This window comes from Oratosquilla oratoria, chromosome 6, assembly GCF_046742065.1.
Source record: "Oratosquilla oratoria isolate Oo_2021 chromosome 6, ASM4674206v1, whole genome shotgun sequence".
Classification (NCBI taxonomy): domain Eukaryota; kingdom Metazoa; phylum Arthropoda; class Malacostraca; order Stomatopoda; family Squillidae; genus Oratosquilla; species Oratosquilla oratoria.
The window spans coordinates 70,956,859-70,984,594 of record NC_134782.1 but is presented as its reverse complement, the minus strand read 5'-3'; the positions used below and the strand labels follow the sequence as shown (position 1 = coordinate 70,984,594).

At 38.8% G+C, this 27,736-nt stretch overlaps 1 protein-coding gene across 11 annotated transcripts in view; it reads right to left on the bottom strand.

The window, feature by feature from the left end:
* The window catches only part of LOC143026595 (uncharacterized), a 321,375-nt gene that overhangs the window by 59,841 nt on the left and 233,798 nt on the right, over positions 1–27,736 (bottom strand). For all 11 annotated transcript variants that reach the window (XM_076187254.1, XM_076187255.1, XM_076187256.1 and 8 more), the window contains 4 exons: positions 14,306–15,977; positions 3,556–3,700; positions 3,046–3,341; positions 1,849–1,979 (listed from right to left, as the gene is read on the bottom strand). In XM_076187254.1, coding sequence (XP_076043369.1) covers positions 1,849–1,979; positions 3,046–3,341; positions 3,556–3,700; positions 14,306–15,977 — 2,244 coding nt within the window. The remainder of the gene's footprint in view (positions 1–1,848; positions 1,980–3,045; positions 3,342–3,555; positions 3,701–14,305; positions 15,978–27,736) is intronic.

The window sequence follows — 27,736 nt, the reverse complement described above, 5'->3', positions numbered from 1 at the left end:
TGGGGTAAAAGGAGTGTTGAGAAAGAGGGAGATGTCTGTTGAAGAAGGTAGGGAGAAGATAGGGTTGAATGGATAATGGTTGTGTATAGATGATGCTATGATGCATGTAAGGAAGTGGGCTGGGGATGGGGTTTAGGGATTGGTTATCTGTGAATGATATTTTGACGGAGCCTGTCTTCTCTTTTTCTGCATGAGGGGATGGACAGGGGAGTCATTGATTAAATGAAAAAGGCTTGCTGTGGATATGCTGTGTCTTGCTGCATTGCCTATGACCCAGGGCAATAGGTGAGATGCAGGGAGAGAGGGGTGGTGAAGAGGAGTGAAGTGGGTGGGGATGAAATGGGTAGGAATGGAATTATGCCTTTTGATTTTGGCTACCTCCCATGTATGGGGGAAAAATCCCTTGGTATGTACATACTTTCATGTATCAAAAGGCCCTTTCCTCTTTGTAAGAGGATTGGCCCAGCCAATGCATACACCCACATTTCACCAATCCTAACCCATTTGTCCCTTTTAAAATTATCATTGCTAATTGATGCCTCCTGATTACTTGATCTACTGTGTTTACCACTGTTTTTTTTAACAAAAGAATGGTAACATGGTAAATGAAATAATCATTAATGCAGCAATTATTTATTAAAGACAATTTTTAGAGTGTGTGGATAAAAAGGAATGCAACAGAATAAGAGTGAAACAAAGGGACCTATAAAACAAGGCCAAGGAGGAATAAAATAATACCAATAAACAAAAGAACTAAACCAATTAAAGGACAGGAGAGAGTGAAAAGTGTAGGGAGGGAGAGCGGGGAGGAAAAAGAGGAGGAGGAGGAGGCGGCGGCTTTCCCCCCCTTTATTAGGGAGGTAGCCAGAGTCAAAATGCAAAATTCCACTCCCACACATTTCATCTCTACACTACTCCCATTCACCACCTGTCCCTCCTTCTTTTCTTGGTTCCATCTGGATGATGGGTCATCCCTACATCTTTACCATTTCCCTGGGTCAGAAGCAATGCAGCAAGACATAGCACACCCACAGCAAGGTCACTTCATCTAATAGGCAACCTCTCTCCACCCCCTCATGGAGAAGAAGAAGAAGAAAAAGAAGAAGAAGAAAAAAAAAAAAAAAAAAAAAAATAATAATAATAATAATAAAAAGCATACATATACCAAGGGCTCCCCCCCCCCTCTCCTCCAAGGGAGATAGCCAAAGTCAAAGGCATAAATCCATTCCCACCCATTTCACCCCCACATAATCCACTACCATTCACCACCCCTCCCTCCCTCTTTTCCTTGCTCCTCCTGGATGACAGGTTATTTCTGCATCTTGCCCACTGCCCTTTGTCAGAAGCAATGTAGCAAGGCAGCTTCATTTAATCAACAATCCACCTCTCTCTGTCCCCTCATGCAGAAATGGAGATGACTGGGAGAAATTCTTTCAGGCTGCATCAAAATATCATTCACGCATATTCCCTCACCCCCCATTCCACCCACTCCCTTCCATACATCATAGCATCATCCATACACAAACATTCTCCATTCACCCCTATTTTCTGTCTAATAAAATAAAAAATAATAATGAATAAATGAATAAAATTAAATCCTGGAGCTGCCACTGCCTCAATACCTTCTGATTTTACCTGACTATGGGAGTAAGTGTCCAACTCTCTCAATGTTGCTAAGTGGGCTTAAGTTAACCATGTGATGCTGATGCTCAATTTTTACACCAAAATGATATTGAGGAACAATGTTCTCTGGATTATACTTGTGAAATTCTTAGTATGCACTCCATTAAAGACATTTACAATTCATAGTCTGACAACTGTTACATAGTTTCAGGAGAGGCAACTTACTTGGGGCCTTGGATATGGCGGTGGCGGATGGTGTCCTGGATAAGGTGGAGGTGGATGAGGTCCTGAGTGATGCAAGGGTCCACTTGAACTAACTAGTCGAGTTATTCCAGTGGGACTCAGTGCTGGGAGACCTGAGAATGTGATAAAAACAGCTGTTGCACTGAGGTTCGACGACTGGAAATCTGTAGCCCAGTAAGAGCTGACAAAGATCTTTGGGTACTTCCAAGAAAATTCAGTTGAGGTTGAGAGATCTTAAGTCCTGTCCAGGGATCAATTACATATTGGCCAAAAGCTGCATCTCCAAATGTAAGGGAAGGTATTGACAGATCTTAAAGATGGGCAGCTGGGAGGATGGATATTTGTCACAATGAACCACATTTCCAGAGAGAAAATTTAATACACAATAAAACAAATAAAAACCCACTCAACACCATTCCTATGTCAGCACCTTATGGACAAAGAGTCATTCTTGTTTCTCAAAGACCAGCCATTGAAGGCTAACATTCCTCTACACCATATCTAAACTGATAAAAAAAAATGGATCTTAGGAGGAGAAGAAGAAGAAAAGAGGAAAAAGTCCATTATATTAATTATTCATGGGTTCCAATAGGTTATATGGGATAGTCTGATCAGAACAACTCTGCTGACAAGTTAGTTGATCAAAACAATAGCACTGAAATAGAATTCCTCCAAGTGGAATAAAATTGTGATATTGAATTACCCTGTACTAGGGTACAGACTGCACACTACCATGTAGTAGTGATTGCATGGCAGCAAGCAGTTGATGGTTTAGGAACTGTTCTGAGATGCCCTACATAATGAAGTAAAACATTTGTCTTGCTGTGTTGCTTTAGACCCGAGTGGTGAGCGAGAGATTGGGATGACAATTCATCCATGAGAAGCTAAGAGGAGTAGGAAACAAATGGGTGATGGATAGGAGTGGTATGAGTGGGGGTGGGTGCATGCACTGGCTGGCTATTTCCCTAATAAGGGGGAAGAAGCATTTGGTCTTTGATAGATAACATTAGCCAGAACTAAATTCTTGAATCCCAGAATACAGTTCATGGGTCTCTAAACAAGTTATATCCAAATTATTCATCAAATCATGTCCTTCACGAAATTGTTACATAATTTACTGTTCAGGACCTCTACTCACCTGAATAGTGGCCTGCAAACTGCAAAAGTTATTAATCCTACCTTGGCCTGGCTGGGTTATATGAGGTGCCATCTGTGGTTGTGATGGGTTTGCCATTGCAGGCACTGCCATAGGAGGCCCAGCAAGGCCAATACGAGGCCCTGGCAAGATGACTGGTGAGCCCTGGCCTGGACGTACAAGTTGTGGAGGCTTCTGTTGCACAAGAGCTACTGAACGACCTACAGGAGGATGACCTGCTGCTCCTGATGGTCCTATCCTCTTTTCTAGCTCTCCAGTAGCAGCTGACACTTTTAAGTTGCTTTTGGGACCACCTTCGGAACTCTTCTCCAATTTTTTCCTAATATGAATATAATGTATATTCTGTATTACTTCATGGACTTTTGGTAAAAAATAACTATTAACTTGTCAATTAATACACTAATTTCTCTTTGAGACTAAGAACATTGTCAACTCAATTTTTTTTGTGCAAATGGACAGTAAGTCTTGAGGATTCAAATCTATTACTAAGTTGAAGCTTTCTATGCTAGAAGAGAGATCATACTACTACATACTTGTCACCTGACTCGTCATCTTCCTCTTCATTTAAGTCGTCAAAAAGACTTGATGGCAACTTTTCTTTCTCCTCACCCTCATCCCCATCAGCATCTTGTTCTGGGTCAGCAAACTCGAGGAAGGCATTGAAGTCTCCACTGAGACCTTAAAGAAAATTTGTCAGATTAGATATGTTCCTCCTACAAACACTCCATGCATTTTGAGGGTCTAGGAGGCCTGGGTCAGCAAACTTGAGGAAGGCACTGAAGTTTATACAGAAACCTAAAAGACAAATTCCCTTTCAGTTTAACCACTTCATTATAATTCATATTTTCATGCATAAATACTGGGTTGCCAGTTGTACAATGATTTGATGATGCATCATGTCTCATGCTCAATATACCCGATGTACAATGATTTTATGATGCATCACAATATGTGCATACATCTCTCTCTCTCTCTTTGTATTGCCAACTCAAAACTGATGATTATTATTATTATAATTAATATTATTACTATTATTATCATTAGCCCCCCATCTGGGATATTGGCTGCATGTTGTTGTGGCAGAGTAGCATGCAGTTGATACTTTAGGGTCTACATGGGGCACCCCTATGGACCAGAGCCACACATTATTTTGTCTGTGATACAGGAGGACTCTGCTCACAGAGAAATGATGAAACTTTTATCATACTGCTACTGTCCCTCCGTTATGCTGTCCCCCAACCCCTTGTTGTTGTCCTGTACCATTTCTCTGAATTTCGTTTCCTTGTTTTGCCTACCCTGTGGTGGAAGGAAAAGAATGCTGCCACCAAGTATTCCCACTTGGATCATAAGAGGTGTGAAAAATGGGATGGGGATTGGGACCAGGCATCCTTCTCCCTGTAGCCCCACAGGGGACATTCCTAAAAAAAAAGTAAAGGCATAAAAGGGCCTAAGAGTTTTCCAACCAGTACCCTAAGGTTTGGTCTTTTAATGTGCATGGATGTGGTACAGATGAGAGTAAAAGGGAAGTGATAGGTAGTATGTTTCTGAGAAGAAAGATGGATGTGTTGGCTTTGAGTGAAACTAAGTTGAGAGGGAAGGATGAGTGTGAGTTTGGGAGTGTAGTAGGGAGATTCTCAGGAGTGAAGAGAGGGCGAGGGAGAGATGGAGTGGCTATACTAGTAAGTGAAGAGATATGTAAAGGGTAGTGGAGTGGAAGGCGGTTTCTTCAAGGTTAAAGTGGATGAAGGTGAAATTGGGAAAGGAGATGTGGGTTTTTGTAAGTGCATATGGGCTTGGTAGTGAGAAGTGTGTAGAAGAAAGGGAGGCTTTTTGGATAGATTTAAATGAGTGTATAGAGGGATTAGGGAGGAACGTCTATGTAGTAGTATTGGGAGACCTTAATGCTAGGGTAGGAAATGAACCAATTGATGGAGTGGTTGAGAAATGTGGGGTTCCAGGAAAGAATCATAGTAGAGAGTTGATGGTGATGTGTCTAGAGAGTTGATGATAGCAAATACAGTGTTTTGGAAGAAAGTCAAGCATAAGTACACATGGGAGAGGGTGGTGGATGGAAGGGTGGTAGTGTTAATGGACTATGTAGTGGTAGATAGGAGAATAATAGGAAGAGTTAAGGATGTACATGTGCTAAGGGGAGGGAGTGGGGGAATATCAGATCATTTTTTGGTGGAAGGTAAGTTGAGAGTGGAGGATAGATGGAGAAAGAGGAAAAGGACAAAAGGTAGGGAGGTGCTTAGAGTGAACTCTTTAAATGAAAACATAAGAACATAAGAATAAAGGAGACTGCAAGAGACCATAAGGCCTACAATAGGCAGCTCCGTATCCATCACCACCTGTCATCCCCATCCATAAAGTTGTCTAATCGTTTTTTAAAACAACTGATAGTTTCAGCGCTTACTACATGGTTACAAAGTTTATTCCATTCATCGACCACCCTATTAGTAAACCAATTCTTGCCTATTTCCTTCTTAAATCTAAATTTGTCCAGTTTAAGGAAAAGGAGTACAAGAAGAAACTGAGAGAGTGGAGGAAAGGGGATGGTTCAAGGAGGGATTTGCAAACTGTGCAAAGATGGTGTGGGGAACAAGAAGGACGGGAGGAAATAGAAGGGAGGGTAGTGAATGGTGGAATGAGGAAGGAGGGTAGTGAATGGTGGAATGAGGAAACAGGGTAGTGAATGGTGGAATGAGGAAACAAAGAAGGTTGTAGAAGAGAAGAGAGCTTTCACAGATTGGTTACAAAATAGGATGAGGGAGTCATATCAGAGGTACAAGGAAAAGAGAAGTAAAGCACAAGGTACAGGAGGCAAAGAGGAGAGCAGATGTGAAATGGGGTAAGAGTATGACAAAATTTTGAAAGTAATAAAAAGATGTTTTGGAAAGAAATTAAGAGGAAGAGGAGGCGAATCAAGTAGTGAAGAAGAGGTAAAAGGTGCAAATGGAGAGATGATAATGGAAGAGAAGGCAGTAAGGGGAAGGTGGGTGGAGTATTGTAGGGAGTTGCTAAATGTGAAAGAGGATAGGAAGGGAAAGATTGTTGCAGTGGGAAGTGCTAAGAAAATGACTGATGAGTGAGGAAAATGGAGGAGAAATAAGGAAGGATGAAGTGAAGGCAGTTGCTAAGATGATGGGAGCAGGTAAAGCACCTGGTCTGGATGGATGCCATGCAGAATGTCTAAAAAAAAAAGGAGGTACAGTGATGGTGGACTGGCTGGTGAGGTTTATTTAATGTTTGCTGGAGAGAGGGTAGAGTGCCAGATGACTGGAGGAGTGCCTGTATAGTTCCACTTTACAAGGGAAAGGGGGACAAGTGTGAGTGTAGTAGTTTCCGAGGGATTAGCTTGTTAAGTGTAGATGGGAAGGCTTATGGGAGGATCTTGATTGAGTTCCACTTTACAAGGGAAAGGGGGACTAGTGTGAGTGTAGTAGTTTCAGAGGGATTAGCTTGTTAAGTGTAGATGGGAAGGCTTATGGGAGGATCTTGATTGAACGGATTTGGAGAGGAACAGTGTGGATTTAGGACAGGAAGAGGTTGCATAGATCAGATTTTTGTGGTAAGACAGATATATGAGAAAGCTATAGGAAAAGGTAAAGATTTTTTTGGGGCTTTTAACCACTTCAGTACGGAACTTAAATCTCGCGGGCAGCAGCCAATGCCAGCCGTATGACGTGTCGTAATAATACTTGCATCATAAAATATAGTCACCGCTTATATCGATCGTTCTCTCTTTCACCCACGAATTTTGAAAACCACAGAGAATGGGATTCAGGGCGCATTTGGGAGAATGTAAAAACACAGGGGCGACTACAATAAATATAATCAAGACGCCGATATGGCAGCGTCGCGAATCCACTTGCTCCTCATGACGTCTACGTGTGCGGCACCGTATGGAAGGGGTTAAGGATCTGGAAAAGGCTTATGACAGGGTAGACAAGAAGGCACTGTGGGAGGTTTTGCAGATATAGGGGATAGGAGGAAAGCTTTTAGGAGCTGTCAAGATTTTTATGCAAGTAGTAGAGCATGTGTCAGGATTAGAAATGGAGTGATATTTTCATTTGTGAATACAGATTGGATTTTTTTTTTATAATTTTCACCATTTCTACATCTTCTATATATTCTGCATTCCCTTGATGCAGTTTCACTATTTCCTGTTTTTTTTTTTTTAATTTACCATTTACACATCTGTATAATATAGGTTGATCTTTACATTTGTCTATTATGTCTTTTTCATAGTTTATTTTTTCTTCCCTGTATATTTTTACATATTCATTTCTTAGTTTGATATTTGCCACTAACAATTTTTTTTTTTTATCCAGCTTTTTGAAGCTTTGTCTCTTCTATCTTTTGCCTCACTGCATTTTTTGTTGTACCAGCATTTAATGTACACCTTTTCCTGTTTTTGTTTTGGTTTGTATTTTTTCACTCCATTATAGATTAATATTAATATTGTCCATTTCTCTTCCATCTTTGTTTCTTCATTAAAGAAGTTTTCCAAATTTGCTTTTTGAAAGACTTTTCTCAATTTCTCAAAATCTATTTTGTATATCAGCCTTCCTTTTCAGTGTTTCTCATTTCTTCCCAAATAAATTTCCTATTTTAATTTGAACTCAATTAGTATGTGGTCATTCTTCCCAAATGGTATCTTGTATTCCATCTTATCCACAATTTCAGGCTCTGACATAAATATTAAGTCTAGTCTTGACGGTTCTTCATTATTTCTATATCTGGTATTTTCTTTTACCCATTGAGTCATTGTGTATTCAATGGTCATGTCCAGCAGTATATTTCCCCGAAGTTCCTCTCCACCTTTCACTGTAATCTCTTCCCAACATACTTCTTTAGAGTTAAAGTCACCCATAATTACTAAGTTTCCTCCTTTCAGTATTTCATTTAAAGCATGCTTTATGTCTTCAACATTTTGGAATGGTGACTCTCCAAGAATATGTTTTTATGGGGCACATATATCACTACAAAATTCTTACTTTTCATGTCACTGTTTTCAACTATCATCATAATCAATTCCACATTATTATTTCCTTCTGTTATCTTCGTCACATTTAAGCCTTTCTTAGTCAAAAACATGACTCCAACCCGTTTCTCCTATTTTTTATCCAATGATTATATAAACCTTGTCCAACAGTATTTGGTGGTATTGGACCTTTAATTTCATCTCTACAATAATCAGCAAAGACATGTCACTCGACAAACATATAAATAAAATAGTCGGAGAAACCTTCAACCTATTAAGGTCTATGAAAGTGGCATTTGACTATTTGGATAAGGAAATTATAAAAAAAAAATTATCTACACTAATAAGACCAAAACTGGAGTATGCAGCAACACTATAGACACCCAGTACTAAAAAGAATATAAAGAAATTAGAAAGATTACAAAGAGCAACGACAAAGATGGCACCAACTCTCTCCAAATTAACATACAAAGGTTGTCCAAACTAGAACTATCAACTCTGAAACAAAGAAGAGAAAGAGATCTAATGACTATAGAATCATGAAAGTAATGGAAATCCTAGGGATGATTTATTAAAATGGGACAACAGAAAAACAAGACATGAAAAGAAACTCAAAAAGGATAATTATAGAAGAGATCTGGAAGAAAGAATCCCCACACAGAGTGCTGGAAACCTAGAATAAATTAGACAAGGAAACAGTGTGCAAATATTATTCAAGATTTTAAGAAAAAAACTTGATGCTGAAAGATACAAAGACGGGTCACCATGAGCACAGCTCCCTTCCCATATAACACCACTAACTAAATATTATATCCAGTTTCTCTTCCACAAGATAGTTGTTTAATTTTAGTCATGAAATCATGCCATTTATGTTAGTATACATTAGTTCTATTTTTTTTTTTCCTCATTGTATGTTTCCAGTGTTTTTTTTTTTTTTTTTTTAAATAACATTTTCTCAGCTTCAAGTCCAATACTAAAAAAAGGTCTCTGTTCTCTCATTTTCTTTTTTCATTTGCTTCATTTCTTAGTGTCTTTTCTCTATTTTTGTTCTCATAGCTCATTTCTTTTTTATGCATATATTTTGGTAATTTTCACTTTTGGCAAACTTTGCTGTTTTTTATAGTACTTCTTCTACTACCATTTGAGACCTAAGTTTAATTTTTTGTGGTCTATTTTTTTCTTAGGGAATAGTCCCATTTTATGCATTTTCTCTATTTCCTTTTCCATTTCTTGCCCCTCTTGTATCTCTTTCAGAATTTCTTGCTATTTCTTTCTCCTCTTTTTCTCTTTAAGTAGATACACTGAGTTTTTCTTTAATACCATAAACTACTATACACTTTTTTTTTATCAATTCTGTCTCTGACTCAATTTTCTTTCTCTTTAATTACTTTAATGACTGTTTTGCATTTTCTTCCACTTGTTGTTGTACAAATTCTTTTATGTTATTTTTTGGTTTTCTTGTTCCATTTTCCATTGATTTTTGATATCTTGGAAATCTGTCTCTTTTATGGTTTCTCCAATTTTCTTGGTCACCGCTTGTATTGTTCTTTTACTTCTGTTTTCAAAGCCTCATTTTTGTTAGTATCTTCATTTTTCTCACTTTTGACTGCTTATTTTTTTTTAGATCATTAAGCTCCCCATTTGTTTCAGCATTTCGTTTTTTCAACTCATTCACTTCCCTATACATTGCCTTGTATCCTGCTTTCAGATCTATAATTTCGTTTATTAGTTCTGTAATCTCCTGATTTCTTATAATATCTTTATACATTGTTTCCTTTTCCAAATCTATACCTCTACCTCGTATTCCACTTTCTTTTGCAAACCCTGTAAATGCTATATTTTCTTACTTTTGATTCCTCTTCGGCGTTTCCATGTTGCAACATTTTTGGGGGGGGTGACACCTAACCGATTCAACCCTGCTCCCCCCCCCAAAAAAAAAGGAAACCATAGGAGGGATACAAGAAAATCTATTAAAATAGATGGAGGATTTCTTGCATGAAAGAAAAATTAGAGTGATGCTCAGAGATAAGAGTTCTACTTGGGAAGAAGTTATTAGTGGTGTACCACAGAGATCAGTATTGGCTCCGATGTTTACTATTTATATAAGTGACATGGATGAGGGTGTATTATATTACATGATCTTTGCAGACAATGCAAAACTGATGTGGAAAGCACATACATATACCAAGGCTTTTCCCCCTTACAAGGGAGGTAGCCAAAAAGGGAAAGGCATAAAATCATTACCACCCATTCCATCCCTAAATACACTCCACTCCCCTCCACCCTCCCTCCCATCTTAGCACCTCCTGGATGATGGGTCATCCCTGCACCTTGTCCACTGCCCTGGGTCAGAGGCAGTGTCGCAAGACACAGCATATCCACAGCAAGGCCGCTTCATTAAATCAGCGACCCCCCCTCTCAGTCCCCCCATGCATAAAAGGAGAGGACGGAGAGAAGTCTCTTCGGGCTGCGTCAAATTTTGCTCACACATACTCCCTCACCCCCATCCCCCCACCAATTCCACCTCATGCATCACCATATACAACCATTCTCCATTCACCCCTGTCTTCTGTCCTCTCCCGTCCTTCCTCAACAGACATTCCCCTCTTCCCCAAAGCCCCCTTCACCCCATCCATCCATCTCATCCTAGGATGTCCCCTCATGTTCACTCCCTCCACATCTGCCTTCCATACCTCTTTTACTAGTCTGTTTTCACTCATTCTTTCCATGTGTCCAAACCATCCTAATACTCTTTCATCAACCCTATCTCCCAACTCCCTTTCCACCCCTGTTCTCCTACTCACCTCCTCATTTCTCACTTTATCTAGCCTAGTAACCCCCATCATACTTCTCAAGACACCTCATCTCAAACACATTCAAACTCCTTCTCTCTTCCTCTCTTATGTTCCATGTTTCTGCCCCATACAGTGCTGTTGGCACAATCACTCCTTCTTACAGTCTCCTCTTAGCCTCCATTCCCAAATGTCTATTTCTCATTACAATTTTTAAACCACCAAGGCATTTACTCGCTTCTCTCAATCTACATTCTACCTCCACCTCCACTCCACCTTTTCCTGCCACATTGGCACTCAAGTATCTAAAACTATCCACTTCCTCCAGTCGCTCTCCTTTAATGCTCACTTCCAGTCTGCTGCCACTTTCACCCCTTGTACATCTCATCACCTTACTTTCACCCACATTTATCTTCAGCTTTCTTTCACACACTCTCCCAAACTCTGTCACCAATTTCCTCAATCCCTCCTCGAATCCTGCCACAAGTGCAGTGTTGTCTGCAAGCAACAGCTGGCTCAGCTCCCACTTTTCTCCATTTTCTTTAACAATCTACAATCCCTGACCCACCACCCTTGCATTTATCTCTTGCACCACCCCATCCATGTATAAGTTGAACAGCCAAGGCGACATAATGCATCCCTAACGAAGTCCCACCTTTACCTAGAACCACTCACTCTCTCCATTTCTTATCCTCACACATGCTCTACTACTATCGTAAAAACTCTTGACAGCTCCTAGAAGCTTTCCTCCTATCCCGTATATCCGCAAAACCTCCCATATTGCCTTCTTGTCTACCCTGTCATAAGCCTTTTCCAGATCCATAAAAGCCCAAAAAACATCCTTCCCCTTTCCTATAGCTTTCTTGCATATCTGTCTTACCCCACAAAAATCTGATCTACACAACCTCTATCCGTCCTAAATCCACACTGTTCCTCACCAATTAATCCCTCTGTTGCTCTCCTAATCCTCTCAATCAAGATCCTCCCATAAGCCTTCCCAACTACACTTAAAGATGTGAAAAGTAATTACAGGAATTCTGTACAGAAAAGGACCAAGTCTCTACAGAGAGACCTAAACAGGGTTTGGGAATGGAGTCAGAAGTGGGAAGTGAACTTTTAACATAAAGAAATGTAGCATAATGGAATTTGGAGGGAGAAAAAAAAAAAAAAAAAAAAAAAAAAAAAATATATATATATATATATATATATATATATATATACATATATATATATATATATAAATATATAGATATAAATACAGGTAGTTCTCGTTATATGCGGGGGTTCCGTTCCGCGGACCCCCCGCATATAACGAATTCGCATATATCGAACTATTGAACCTATGGGGAAAAGGGGGATACGTTCTCAACTCGGATTGATTTTTTTTTTTTTTTTTTACATATTTTATTTTGGCAAAGGGCTTACATACTGCATCTCATATATGTTTACATACATTTTAGCACAAGGCAATGGTATTCTGCAACATTAACACTCTCTGACATGTAAGTATTAACCTCGGGAAAAGACGCTACCGTAAACATCACTTATTTCGCCAAGCGTATTTTCTTCAGCTGTTTGAAAAATCAGTCTGTTTACAATTCACATTTCAGACTGCTTGCTACACTTAAACTGACTGTTGATGTGCTCTGGAGATACACAGGCAGGCTTACTGCTTAGAGTTTATCCAGTGCGGAGAATAAACGATAATTCTTGCAGAGAGTGAAAATTGACGAAATTAATTGGGGCAGTAATAAGTATAAAAAATTAATTTGTTTGTGAAAAAAATAATTAATTTGTGTATCAAAAAAGCTTAATTACCTGCAGAAAGACAATGGTTTGGCCTATGAAACAGGAAGGATGCCTAAGACGATGCCGTCTGTACAGCTGCCGGTGTTGTTGTTGTGATAACGCCGCAGTGATGCCAGCTCTACCTAGCTGATGCAGCCAGTGTTACCACACGGCTTTATGCGCACCAACTTCAAATATATAATAGGTATTTTGAAAAAAATAATCGGCCGCGACTATTTTTTTTTTTTTTAGGTCAAATCGCATATCTTCGAATGTATCCCCGCACAAATCGAAAAGTGGTGCAAATTCTTGAATCGCATATACGCGAATTCGCATATATCGAGAACTACCTGTACATATATATATATATATAAATATATATATATATATATATACATATATATATATATATACATACATACATACATATACCAAGGCTTTTTCCCCCTTCCAAGGGAGGTAGCCAAAAAGGGGAAGGCAGGATATATATATATATAAATATATATAAATATATATATTAGGACAATATAAAATTAGTACAAAGTATTGTTCTGAAAAAGACCTGGGAGTGATTACCACAAAGAACATGACACCTGATAAACAGATAAATAAAATTGTCAGAGAAACCTACAACTTGCTAAGATCAATAAAGGTGGCCTTTACCTACTCTGTCTCCTCATGCAGAAAAGACGATGGGGAGAAATCCCTTTAGGCTGCTTCAATTTATTTTCCATACATACTCTCTCACCCCCCATCCCCACCCAATCTTCATGCATCACAGCATCATCTATACATAACCCTTCTCCATTCACCCCTATCTTCTGTCCTCTCCCATCCTTCCTCAACAGACATTCCCTTCTTTCCCAATGCCCCTTTTACCCCATCCATCCATCTTGTCCTAGGTTGCCCCCTCATGTTCACTCCTTCCACCTCTGCCTTTCACACCTCTTTTGCTAGTCTTTCTTCACTCATTTTTTCCATGTGTTCAAACCACCCTAATACTCCTTTCATCAACCCTATCTCCCAACTCTTTCCATCCCCCGTTCTCCTCCTCACCTCCTCATTTCTCATTCTATGCAGCCTAGTAACCCTCATCATACTTATCAGGCACCTCATCTCAAACACATTCAAACTCCTCTCTTTCTCTCTTATGTTCCATGTTTCTGCCCTGTAGTGCTGTCAGCACAATCACTCCTTCACACAATCTCCTCTTAGCATCCATTCCCAAATGTCTATTTCTCATTACACTTTTTAATCCCCCAAGGCATTTACATGCTTCTCTCAATCTACCTTCTACCTACCATAAGACACAACTAGGTAAATACAAGGCAACAATTTTTACCTATATGCATACATATGATCTGGTTTAACATCAACTCCTAAAAAGGGCTATGATGTTCCTTGAGGAAGACTTGTTGAAGCTTGGAATTCAATGTAGTGAGACCTTACCATAGACTTGCTGACATGCAGCCCTAAACCTTAAATCTTGACTTCTTACCTAAGTAGTAATGCTCAATGCCCCTTGACTAGCAAATATCATTTCAATTACAATACATACATATACAACTCAAGTACAAATTCTTATTCCTTGGAATCTATAAATATTACCCTCACTGGAATATACACAGATTTAGTTACATGAAAAAGGTAATAACTCTACATTCCAGCAACAATCTACCCATCTATTAGTCTACATGATTGGCATAAAGTACTTACCAAGGAAATCGTCTTCCTCCATAGCAAGGTCACCTGGAGTAATGTCTTCAAGGTCTACTCCTGAAGAGGTGCCCTGTGCACTACTGCCACTTGGCCTCTGTGGAGGAGCTGGCTGCTTAGGCTGTACTTGCTGTTGCTCTCCTGACTGTCCTTGTTCCCCCGATGGCTGCTGTTGCTGCTGTTGTGCTCGCTGCTGCTCTTCTTCTAACTGTTCCAGTTCTCTGGTGACTGCTTCAGGTAGTTCAGATTCTAGCTGATGAGCCTGTCCAACTGCTCCACTAGAGTCTTGAGCAGGTGTTGGTTGTGATGCTGGTGTTGACTGGGTTGGAAGCTGCTGCTGCTGTGGCTGCTGTGGCTGCTGTTGCTGCTGATGTTGTTGTTGTTGTGGTGGTGGTGGTGGTGGTGGTGGTTGCTGCTGCTGCTGCTGCTGCTGTTGTTGTTGTTGCTGTTGTTGTTGCTGCTGTGGTGGTATTGGGTGAGAGGGGCCTGTTGTGCTGAGGACTGGGACAGGTGCTGGAGTCATACCAGGAGAACTCATACCAGGACTCACCATAATACCTGTTGGACTGGCCACAGGAGGGCCTACTATGGTCTGCCCACTAGTTCCTGGATATGGAGGTCTTGGCTGCTGTACCATTTGGCTATATGGGTCTATTGGATTACGAGGACCAAGTACTTGAGGGTTGTTTGGCACTGAAGGTTGTTGTGGCATGTTTCTTTGCTGCATGAGGATCTTGAAGTGAGATTCTATGGGTGTCCCAGAAACTGGAACTCCTGGCCCAGATCCTTGTGTTAATACTGGTCTGGGTCTCATTGATTGCCCTGGACCACCTGGTGGCAATGGCTGCCTGAATTGAATAGTGGAGCCATTGGGTGATGATATAGGTTGTGGTACAACACTCCCCTCTTCATTCCAAGAGCGAGAACGATATCTCTGCAACAGATCTCTCAGGTGCTGTCGATTTGTATCTCCTACAGGTGCTTGACCAGAGTTAAAGCTGTCATCATTTGGTCGTGGTGTTGGAGGAGCTTGGGCATAAGAAGAGGGTGCCTGAGAATATGGATCACTTGCTGGAGTTCGGGTAATGACATAATGCTCTCCAGTTGGTGGCCTTGGTGTATTTGGGGGAGTGGTATAAGGGTCAAGAGGCCGTGGGGTTGGTGGTGGCATAGTATAAGGATCTGCAGTAGTGGGACGAGGAGTTGGAGGGGCACCTGGATAGGATTCAGCATTATGTGGTCTTGGTGTTGGAGGCCCCAAGCTATAAGGACTGGTAGTGGGTGCCTGAGTAAAGGGTGTAGCAGCTGACACAGGCCTGGGAGCTCCAGGTGGGCGGGTGAACTGGTCAGTTGTTGCTAGTCTTGGTGTACCCACAGACTGCACCCCAAACCCTTCACCTGTCCCCTGATTATGTCCCACAATGGGGCGCATGCTGCTTCCTTGGATCATTCCAGGCCTGACAGTACTGCCTTGAGGTGCAGGCCCCTGTAATCTAGTCTGTTGAATCTGTATAGTCTGTGGCTGAAAATGAGGTCGTGGAGGTGTTGGGGAAGGCTTGGGATGTCCGGGGGACTGAGCAGGGCTGTCTAACTGAGAATTCTGGGTGCTGTTTCCCCCCGATGAGCTGGTCTCACTAATTTCTGTATTATTCTTCCAGGGTCTTTGCTCATGCTGAAAAAGTATGCATATGAATTACAAACATTTCCACAACCTACACATTTATTAGAGCTACTTTACAGTAACCATCCACATCCTATGTAAACAACTGTCTACTCAAGTAAACCAAAAAGGAAAATTGACAAATACTAAACAGGTACTGAATACATTCTATGGGACTTACTAATAAAAACACAAACCTATATTATCATTTGGCATGAAATAAGAACTTACTATGAGAGAAATTTACTAGACAACAAGAAAGATAAGTCATGGCCACATATTACATTAACTCACCCATACTTAACCACTCATTGCAATTATAATTTGATGTCCCTAACTCTAAGTGACTATACCTTACAAAGAAAAAAAAAGAGAAACGAAGGAAAAAAAAAAAAAAAAAAAAAAGGAGAAGCACACATTGCAAAATCAACTACAATAAGGTAATATTACTATGATACATTTTGCTGACACCTTTTGACTATATTAATATTGCTACAAATATAATACTACATCTCAATAAACAGAGAAATATATGGAGTTTATATATGGTTTCAGGATAATTTAGATATGTACACATATTCAAAAAATAATATAAAATAATGATAGCTCATAAAGAATCTGTTCCTTACAGCACAAGGCATTACTCATAAGTAATAAGAAAACAAGTCTATTCTAGGGTGGGTTAATACACATACAAATATCTTGCACACAAACACACACATACTCATATGAGAGAGGAGGACTGTGGGTTGTTGCATAAAGATTCAGATAATATATCTGCCTTAAGGTGGCTGTCGTGATGAATTTCCGAAAAAAAATTAAATATTCGAAGAGAGAGAGAGAGAGAGAGAGAGAAAAAAAAAAAAAAAAAAAAAAAAAAAAAAAAAAAAAAAAACCTTTCATCTAGTGGCCTTTGGCAAGCCAGTCCTGAAATATCTCAGCGAAATACAAAAAAATAAAGGAGTTATGGCTATTTTTCTGACCCCCCCCCACTTCCCAGTACACCTTCGCTACACATATGTTCGACTAAGTTATTTCATCGCAATAAAAATGGCACAAATGCGATGTATTTTGTTATTCACTAATATAGACTAGCTGGAAACTTGTCTTACATGTGGGGATAGCACTTTGCACTCCTGAGTAAACTGAGAGAATTATTGTGAGTAGGCGGAGAAAGCGAATTGTCACTCCTTGGAGAACTTTTATTTACTTTTATTTGAAGCTTTAATCATTTCAAGAATGCCTAAACATTCGAAGAAGAAACGTGCGTTTCATGAAAGCTAAGAAAATGAATAAAATTATTGAGAAAGAGTGTACTTCTGCCTCGGTTATTACTGGAGATGACTCATAGCAGTGCTGCTGTGCGCGCCTGGGCTGGGCTATGCTGACTGCGCATTATCGCACTCCTCTACCTCTCCATATCCTCTTTTCTCAAATGACGTCACCGCAAACATTGAGCATGCGTGATGTACCATCACGTGCCTCTTCAAATGAAACGCTCCGAGTGCTTTTCGTCACAAGAGCGACTGTCATTGATCATAACTTTGGAAGGACACATAATCTTCTTTCTCACTTGGTTGGAGTCAATCCCATCATTACAAAAGCACTTGAGGAACAAGACAAAGACACAGAACGGAAAGGGACACCAAAGACCAGAAAGAGGAAGAGAAAACTATCGTTCAGCTCCGATTTCCAGCCGGGAGCTTTCTAGTAAGCGAACCTGGCGACAATGAGGGAGGTGGTGCCTCCTGAAACCCTCGCCTTCTGAGCTGCTAATACCTCGTAAAAGGGGGGACCAGGTACCAGCTACACTTTATAACATGTGAATGACATAGAATGCATGAAGATTGTCGCAGAGAAAAAAAAATCTAAATGAAATATATAAAAAATGCAGGGAAATGTATTTTGAACTTCAAAGCTCAATATCTCAAAACTACCCTTTTCTCTACATTTTTTCTATCTCCTCCGTAACTACTTGGCCTATTTTAATGGGGTTTGGATCATTTGAAAGCTGAATAAATTTGCAAACTTTTAATCGTGGGATTTTTTTTGTTTTTTTTTTGTGATAGAAGTCGATATATCGTATTAAAGAGAGAAAAAAAAAAAAAAAAAAAAAAAAAAAAATCCTAAAATAAGAGGAAATTCCAAAAACTGTATGATAATTTTTTAAGTATTGCTATAGAGCATTTGTGGTATTTTTTTTTCAGCATGCTCAGTCAATGAATAAATGAGGAGATAGAAAGTTTGTAATTGGTCAAAAAAAGTTTTTTTATTAACAACTTCATTGTTTTTCAACCAAATGATATGAAATTTTGTGGTGAACATCTCAGTATATGTATATATAACATATTAAAAATTCGCGAAATTCTGATCCTAATTGACGAAGTTCGTTTTCGAGCGTGACGGTCCCCTTAAACCAAGAGTGGAAAATAAATTCAATGCTGGTACATGACTATTAATATCTATACACAAAGGGCCTTCCCCCTTATATGGGAGATAACCAACCAAAGCATGCACCCACTCATCACCCATTTTTCTCTTTATCTTAGCTCTTCATTGGATGAAAGTTACTCCTTGTCACCTGCCCACTGCCTGGGTCTGAGGCAATACAGCAAGACAAAGCATATCCACAGCAGGACCAGCCTCTTCACATATGTGACCCTCCCTCCTCGTCCCCTCATTAAAAAAAACAGAGACAAGGAGAGCTCCCTTCAGGCTTCATCAAATATTCTATGCACAACTATTACTCACAACTATCCCCTGCCTTCTCCCTTTCCTGCTCCACAGATATCTCACCTTTTTTTCAAAATCCCTTTCATCCCATTATATTTTAGGTTCTCAACTCAAGTGCCCTCTATCCACCTCGCCTTTCCACACTCATTCTTTCCATGTCTCCACATCACCAACTATCTTTCATCACCCCATCTGCCAGCTCCTTTTCTAACCCTGCTCTCCTCCTCATTTCTCAATCTATTAAACTTTGTAACCCCCACCACACTTTTCAGACACTTCATCTCAAAAACCTAAATTTCTCCTTTATGGCTCTCTTAACCTCTTAAATACAATGATGCCTTTGTATGAGTCATGAGCCATGAGTAAGGTATATGAGGGTGCTGGTGTCAGTTTCGACTATATTTTGTAGTTTTAGCAGAGTGACCCCCATATTCTGTGAATAGGCTTGATCACATTTTCTGTGACATTATATTTATTCAAAGTGAAAAAGAACAATAATAACAGCAATAACTTTATGTTTTGTAATGTGTGCATTGTGATGCATCATACATCAGGCAATCTGATGTGCGCAAATATTTGACTGGTATTGATGAGATTATATTCCAAGTCTCCTTCTCATACAGTGTTGTAGGTACCTATAATCTTCTCATTGCATCAATTCCCAGATATTTACTTCTCATGACTTTTCAATCCCCCAAGACATTCACTTTCTTCCCTCACTACACAAATCCTGCTTCTCCATTTCCTGATACATGTTTCCTTAAATATTTCAACATATATACTTCTAATTTCTCTCCTCTAAGACTTATCTCTAACTTCCTGCTACCCTCTCCCCTTGTACATCTCATCACATTGCTTTTACCCACATTTACTTTTAACTTTCTCCTATCACATACCTCCCCAAACTCCATCACTGTCTGCCTTTCTCTGACCTTGCTGGAAGTCTTTTGTCATCCACAAATAACAAATGGTTCACCTCCCACTTCCCTGTAGTCTAACCATCTCCAATCCACTGCCCATTACCCTCACATTTACCTCCCATACCAGCCCATCCATATACACACTGAACAGTTATGGTGACATAACACAGCCCTGATGTAGTCCCACCTCCACCTCAAACCACTTGCTCTCACCATTCCCAATCCTGACACAAGCTCTAATGCTCATGTAAAAAATATTTCAACTGCCCTTAACAGCTTTACTCCAATACAATATATCCAATGCCTATCTACCTTGTAAACTTTCTCCTCATCAAGCCTGCCTTACCACAAAAATTTGATCCATGCACCCTCTACCTTTCCTAATCTCACTTCACCAATTATTCGCTCTGCTCCTCTCCTAATCATCTCATCACCTTCTCATGTGCTTTTCCAAATATGCTCAATAGACTGATCCCCTTAAAACTACTACATTTGCATTTGCCTCCTTTACCTTTATAATGCAGCACTATACAAGCACTTTTCTAATTTTCTAGGACACTCCCTTCCCTTAGACATATATCAAAACCTTACTAGCCGATCTGCTATAATCATTCCTCCCTTTTTCAGTAGATCCGCATGACATCTATCCAAAGCAGGTGGCTTAACAGTTTTTAACATTTTCAATGCTCCTTGTGCCTCATTTTCCTCTCCTATCACTTGACAAGTACTTGAAATGGGAAATGTCTCAAAATGATCACTGTTGAATTATTCAATGGGAAGCGAGGCAAAAAGGTAAAAGTGGAAAAAAGTATGGGACTGTTGCTAAAGGATAACCTGTCACTTGGCAAACATATCAGTAAGATTGTGGGAGACTGTTGAAGAACATTAAGTCAGCTTTTCACTAGGTTGGAATATGCATCACACAAATGAAAGATACAAACTGGATCAAGAGAATACAGTACAAGGGATAGTATCAAAATATATTCCCATTGTTACAAAGAAGTTGTACTTGGTAGGACTGGAAGCACTAGATCTGAGATTGAGGGATGAGAAAGCAGGAGTTTGACTAAACTGACAAAATATTGTTTGATATAGGGTTGGAAGATATCACACAGTCACAGAAACAAATTGATAAAGACGATATCTCTGAAGGGGGAAAAAAATAAAAAAAAAATAAAAAAAAATAAAAAATAATAATAATAATAATAATAACACACATGCTTCAACTCTGTATGATAGAGTACAAGCTGAACCATATATGAATTTAAAATAAGGTATGACAATTGCAGCATAAGAGACAGGACACCACTTCCATTCATCTAGTTGTAGTACATTTCACCTAGTTGTATTATACAGGAAGGGAACTATGCTCGTGGTGACCCATCTTTGTATATTTCAGTATAAAGTTTTTTCTTAAAATCTTGAATGGCATTTGCACACACTGTTTCTTTATCTAAGTTATCCCATATATCCAGCACTGTGTGGGAAGCTATTTTTCCGATCTCTTCTGTAGTTGTCCTTTTTGAGTTTCTTTTCATGACCTCTTGTCATTTTTTAGTCAATCTTTTGTCAAGGATTTCCATTCCTTTCATGATTCTAAATATAGTCAGCAGATCACCTCTTTCTCTTCTTTGCTCTAGTGTTGGTAGTTCTAATTTCAATAATCTTTGTTCATATGTTAATTTGGAAAGAGCTGGTGCCAACTTTGTTGTTGCTCTCTGTATTCTTTTTAGTTTCCTTATATTCTTTTTAGTACTGGGTGTCCATAGTGTCACTGCATATTCCAGTTTTGGTCTAATCAATGTGACTAATATTTTTTTTAAATAATTTTTTCATCCAAATATTCAAATGCCACTTTCATTGACCTTAGTAGGTGTAGGTTTCACCGACTATTTTGTTTATATGTCTATCCGGTGTCATGTCTTTGCTGATTATCACTCACATGGGGTTAGAGCCATGCCCACAGGGTCCCATTTCTTTGTCTCCACTCATCAAACTTTGCCTTAAATTCATTTATGTTGTCGGCCTGGATTATACTTCCATCCAACTTGTTCCAAAGCCTACACATCTATGTGCAAAGCTATACTTAATATCTTTCATATTTGCTAGTTTCAATTTCTTTTTACAATGACCTCTAGATAATCTTTCATTACACCAGCAAATCCTCTGTTCATTTCTTCTATCCTTCTCTGACCTAAATATCATGATTATTGCCTCTCTTCACCCTTCCAATGTAGGATTTTTTTTTTTTTTTTTTTTAAATCTTTCCTTATATAGTTCTCTAGACTTGGGATAATCTTGGTTGCTGCCTTTTGTAATCTATTTCTTTTGTATCTTTACTGGTGGTGACCATACTACCACTGTATATTAGTCTGAGATGAACAAGACTTTCAATGATTTTCTTCATCTTCATTTTTTTTTTTTTTTAATGAAATGCCAACATCATAATCTTCAGTAAATTAAGTACCTTCTATTATTTTTGTTATATGACTTTTTCCTTGTTTGTATTTCCTAAAGGATGACAGGTCATCCCTTCACTAAACTCTCTTCATTTTATTTCTTCAAAGTGCTTTTTGGTGTAGAAAAATTTACCTCTGTAAAGGTCTATCTTCCTTGTCTGTACATTTTCTTATTTCTCTCATCCCCACTTACAGCATAAATCCTAGAACCAAATGATCATTCTTCATTTCATTCCTTTAAATTATGTTAAGTTAAATACAGTAAGACATCAAAATGAAAGACAATGAAAAGAGAAGTCCCACACAGGTTGGTTCTGGCAACTGCAATTTTCTTGACAAGTGTAAATGACATAATAAGAACAAAAGATGGGGGAATGGAAATCTTTACAAGATCCGGGCAATATTCCTGGAATCCATTGCAGCAAACAACTTGAACAGAAGAAGAAGAATAGATAGAGACATTCAATTGCCCCAGGAAGGGATACTGTGTTGTCTTGGATAGCCTTGAATAGGGCAGGGTGAGATAAGGTTTAATGAATCTTCTGTACACAGATTCTACCTCAGAAAATTTTATTATATGGCAAACTTATTTTCTGTTGGTACTGTTTCAAAGCCAGCTGGCTTGAATACGGATGTGCTTGTGAAATTCTTGTTTATAATATGAGAAACTTCTTAGTTTGAGCTGACATCTGGAGAAGTCAGGTGTTTTGAATTTTGGGGGTTCGTCTTGGGGAATGATCAGTGTCAATGTGTTTCTGTATAGATGTGCTGTGAGTAGAATGTGGTAGGTTGTTGATGTTTGAATAGTATGCTGTTGGTGCAGCTCTTTTATTCTCAGTTGGTTGTGCTTTTGTTATATCATGGGATTGACATTTGTTTTGATGACGTGCTTATTAATGACACTACATTCTTTTGGTGAACGGATTTTTCTTCCAAGTGATAAAAATGTTGCATGGGTGTGGGGCAGGAGCAGGTAGGTCCTCACACATATAGATTTAACTGTACTCCACATTTATTTTTCCATCTACATTTTCGGTGTTTTATCAGTTTCCTTTCATTGTGTTGTTTGGGGAACTTGAAAAAATTATATATATATATATATATCTATATATATATATATATATATATATATATATATATATATATATATACACACACACACACACACGATAAGGTACCATAGGAAATTAACCCCTTCCATACGGTGCCGCACACGTAGGCGTCATGGGGAGCGAGTGTATTCGCGAGGCTGCCATATCGGCGTCTTGATTATATTTATTGTAGTCGCCCCTCCATAATGACATTCTTTCTAATTCTTTTGTAATCGCATTTTCTATGGTTATCAAAATTCACGGGTGAAGAGAGAACGATCGATATAAGCGGTGACTATATTTTATGATGCGAGTATTATTACGACACGTCGTACGGCTGGCATTGGCTGCTGCCACCGAGATCTAAGTCCATGACGCCTACGTGTGCGGCACCGTATGGAAGGGGTTAATAAGATAGAATCACAGGGTGGCATCAGAGGAAAATTATTGGAATGGATGAAAGACTTCCTGATTGGGAGGAAAATGAGTTGTAATTAGAGAAAAATTCTCCATCTGGGAAGAAGTAAAAAGCGGTGTCCCGCAAGGATCGGTATTGGCCCCAATCATGTTCGCCGTATACATTAATGACATGAATGAAGGCGTGGAGTGCTATATGAATTTTTTTGCAGATGATGCTAAATTACTTAAGAAGGTAAAAACGGAAGAGGACTGCAACTCATTGCAACAAGATCTGGACACGATACGGAATTGGACTCAAAAGTGGGAAGTGAAATTTAATATAAAGAAATGCAGTATAATGGAATTTGGAAAGAGTAAAAACAGAATATAAAAAGATTGCAGAATTGAAGAAAAAATAAAAAAAGCAAACTATGAAAAAGATCTTGGAGTGATGATTGGAAAGGACATGAAACCTGATAAGCATATAAAAAAAATATTCGGAGAAACCTACAATTTATTGAGGTCAATCAAAGTGGCAATTACTTATATGGATGAAGAAATGATTAAGAAAATATTAACTACATTAATAAGACCAAAACTTGAGTACGCACCATCACTTTGGACACCCAGTACCAAAAAGAATATTAAGAAACTAGAAAGATTACAAAGAGCGACAACCAAACTAGCACTGACTCTCACCGAACTAACATATGAGCAAAGACTATCCAAACTGAAACTACCAACTCTGGAACAAAGAAGAGAAAGAGGATATTTGCTGACTATCTACAGAATAATGAAAGGAATGGAAGTTTTAGACAGGAACGATCTGTTAGTGTGGGTCAATGGTAAAACGAGACACGGAAAAAAACTGAAAAAAGATAGTTATAGAAAAAACTTGAAAAGGAACAGTTTCCCACACAGAGCGATTAATACATGGAACAAATTAGACAACAAAACAGTATGTGCAAACACTATACAAGATTTTAGGATAAAACTTGATGCGGAGAGATACAAAGACGGGTCACCACGAGCATAGCTCCCCTCCCATATATTACAACTAGGTAAATACACAATGTAGCATAATGGAATTTGGAAAAGGCAAATTTAGAGTTTTGGGAAAATATATGGTGGGAAACAAAGTAGTAAAGAAAGTAAACTCAGAGAGGGACCTGGGAGTAATCCTCTCAAGTGACTTGACACCCGACAAACATGTAAACAAGTTATTCGGAGAGACCTACACTTTATTAAGATCAATGGAAGTGGCCTTCGATTACATGGATGAGGAGATGGTTAAGAAATTGTTACAAAGACCAAAATTAGAATATGCTATATCAATGTGGGCACCTAGCACAAAGAAAAACACAAGGGAATTAGAAAGAATCCAAAGAGTGGCAACAAAGATGGCACCCACACTATCAAATTTGATATATGATCAAAGATTGGAAAAATTACAGCTGTCAACATTAGAGCAGAGAGGGGAAAGAGGCGACTTGTTGACCATTTTCAGAATTATGAAGGGGATGGTAGTTATTGATAGAGATGACCTATCAAAATGGGACAAAAGAGAAACAAGAGGACACACAAAGAAATTAAAGAAAGACAGTTACAGAAGAGACCTGAAAAAGAACAGTTTTCAGCACAGAGTGATTGATGTCTGGAACGGGCTGAACAGTGAAACAGTAAATGCCAGAACTATATACGAGTCACAATGAGCATAGCTCTCGTCCCGTAAAATACAACTAGGTAAACACACATACACACACAGAAGGGAGAGAGGTGATTTGTTGACCATTTTCAGAATTATGAAAGGAATGGAAGTTCTTGATAGAGATGATCTATTAAAATGGGACAAAAGAGAAACAAGACACACAAAGAAACTAAAGAAAGACTGCTACAGAAGAGATCTGAAAAAGAACAGTTTCCCACACTGAGTGATTGACGTCGGGAACAAATTGAACAGTGAAACAGTTAATGCCAGAACTATACACGAATTCAAAAGCAAACTGGATGTGGAGAGATACAAAAACGGGTCAAGACGAGCATAACTCTAGTCCCGTAAAATACTAGGTAAATACATAAAAAATCAATAAGAAAAGTTGAAACAATAGAAGGAATACAAGGTAAGCTGCTGGAATGGATGAAGGATTTCTTAATTGGGAGAAAAATGAGAGTGGTACTTAGAGACAAAAATTCGAACTGGGAAGATGTAAAGAGTGGCGTCCCACAAGGCTCTGTATTGGCTCCTTTAATGTTTGCCATATATATAAATGATATGAATGAGGGAGTAAATTGTTACATGAACTTCTTTGCTGATTGGGTGAAAAATGAGGGTAGCAATTATAGACAATTACTCTAATTGGGAAGAAATTATAAGTGATGTCCCGCAAGGTTTGGTACTGGCTCCAATCATGTTTGCCATATATATAAATGACATGGATGAAGGAGTAGAGTGTTATATGAATTTCTTCGCAGATGATGCAAATATACTAAAGTAAGAACAGAGGAGGATTGTGAATCACTACAGTTATACCTGGACAAAATTTGGAAATTGACTCAAAAGTGGGAAGTAAACTTCAATATCAAGAAGTGTAGTATAATGGAGTTTAGAAAAAGTAAAAATAGAATATCAAGAAATTATAAAATTGAAGTAAAAAAGTGAACTCTGAAAGAGACCTTGGAGTAATAATCAGCAAAGACATGAAAACAGACAAACATATCAATAAAATAGTTGGAGAAACCTTCAACCTATTAAGGTTAGTAAAAGTGGCATTTGACTACTTGGATGAGGAAATGATTAAAAAAATATTAGTTACACTAATAAGACCAAAACTGGAGTATGCAGCAACACTATGGACACCCAGTATTATAAAGAATATAAAGAAATTAGAAAGACTACAAAGAGCAACAACAAAGTTGGCACCAACTCTCTCCAAATTAATATATGAACAAAGATTTTCCAAATTGAAACAAAGAAGAGAGAGGAGATCTGCTATTTACAGAATCATGAAAGGAATGGAAATCCTAGGTAGGAATAGGAGAAAAAAAAAAAAAAAAAAAAAAAAAAAAAAAAAAAAAAAATAGCTTCCCACATAGAGTACTGTATACCTGGAATAATTTAGTTATAGAAGCAGTGTGTGCAAACAATATTCAAGATTTAAAGAAAAAACTTCATGCTGAAAGATACAAAGACAGTTCACCATGAGCATAGCTCCCTTCCCATATCATACAACTAGGTAAAATACACACTTCCAATTTGCTGCCATCCCCTTGTACATCTCATCACCTTACTTTTACCCACATTTATCTTCAGCAAACTCCATCACTAATATTCTCAATCCCTCCTCTGATCCTGCTACAAGCGCAGTGTTGTTAGCAAACAATAACTGGCTTGTCTCCCACTTCTCTCCATTTCATTTAACCATCTCCAATCCCTGGCCCATTACCCTAATGTTTACCTCTCACACCATCCCATCTATGTATAAATTGAACAGCCAAGGTGATATAACATCCCTGGTGAATTCCCACCTTTACCTAAGACCATTCACTCTTTCCATTTCTAATTCTAACACAGGAACTATTACTCTTGTAAAAACTCTTGACTGCTCTCAACAGCTATCCCATCTCATATATATGTAACACCTTCCATAATGCCTTCCTGTCTACCCTGTAATAAGCCTTTTCCAAATTCATAAGGTCCAAAAATCATCCTTACCTTTTTCCTAAAGGTTTCTCACATATCTGTCTTACCACAAAAATCTAATCCATGCAACCCCTACCTGTCCTAAACCCACACTGTTCCTCACCAATTACTCTTGTTCCTCTCCTAATCCTCTCAATCAAAAGCCTTCCCAACTACACTCAACAAACTGATCCCTCTGAAATTACTACACTCACACTTGTCCCCTTTTCCCTTGTAAAGTGGAATTATACAGGCACTCCTCCAGTCTTCTAGCACTCTACCCTCTTTTAGATAAACATTAAACATCACCAGCCAGTCTACCATCAGTGTACTTCACTTTTTTAGGCACTGCATGACACCCATCCAACCCAAGTGCCTTACCTGCTCTCATCATTTTAATGACTGCTCTCACCTCATCTTTCCTTATTTCTCCTCCACTTTCCTCATTCATTATTATCATTTTCTTAGCACTTTCTGCTGCAACAGCCTT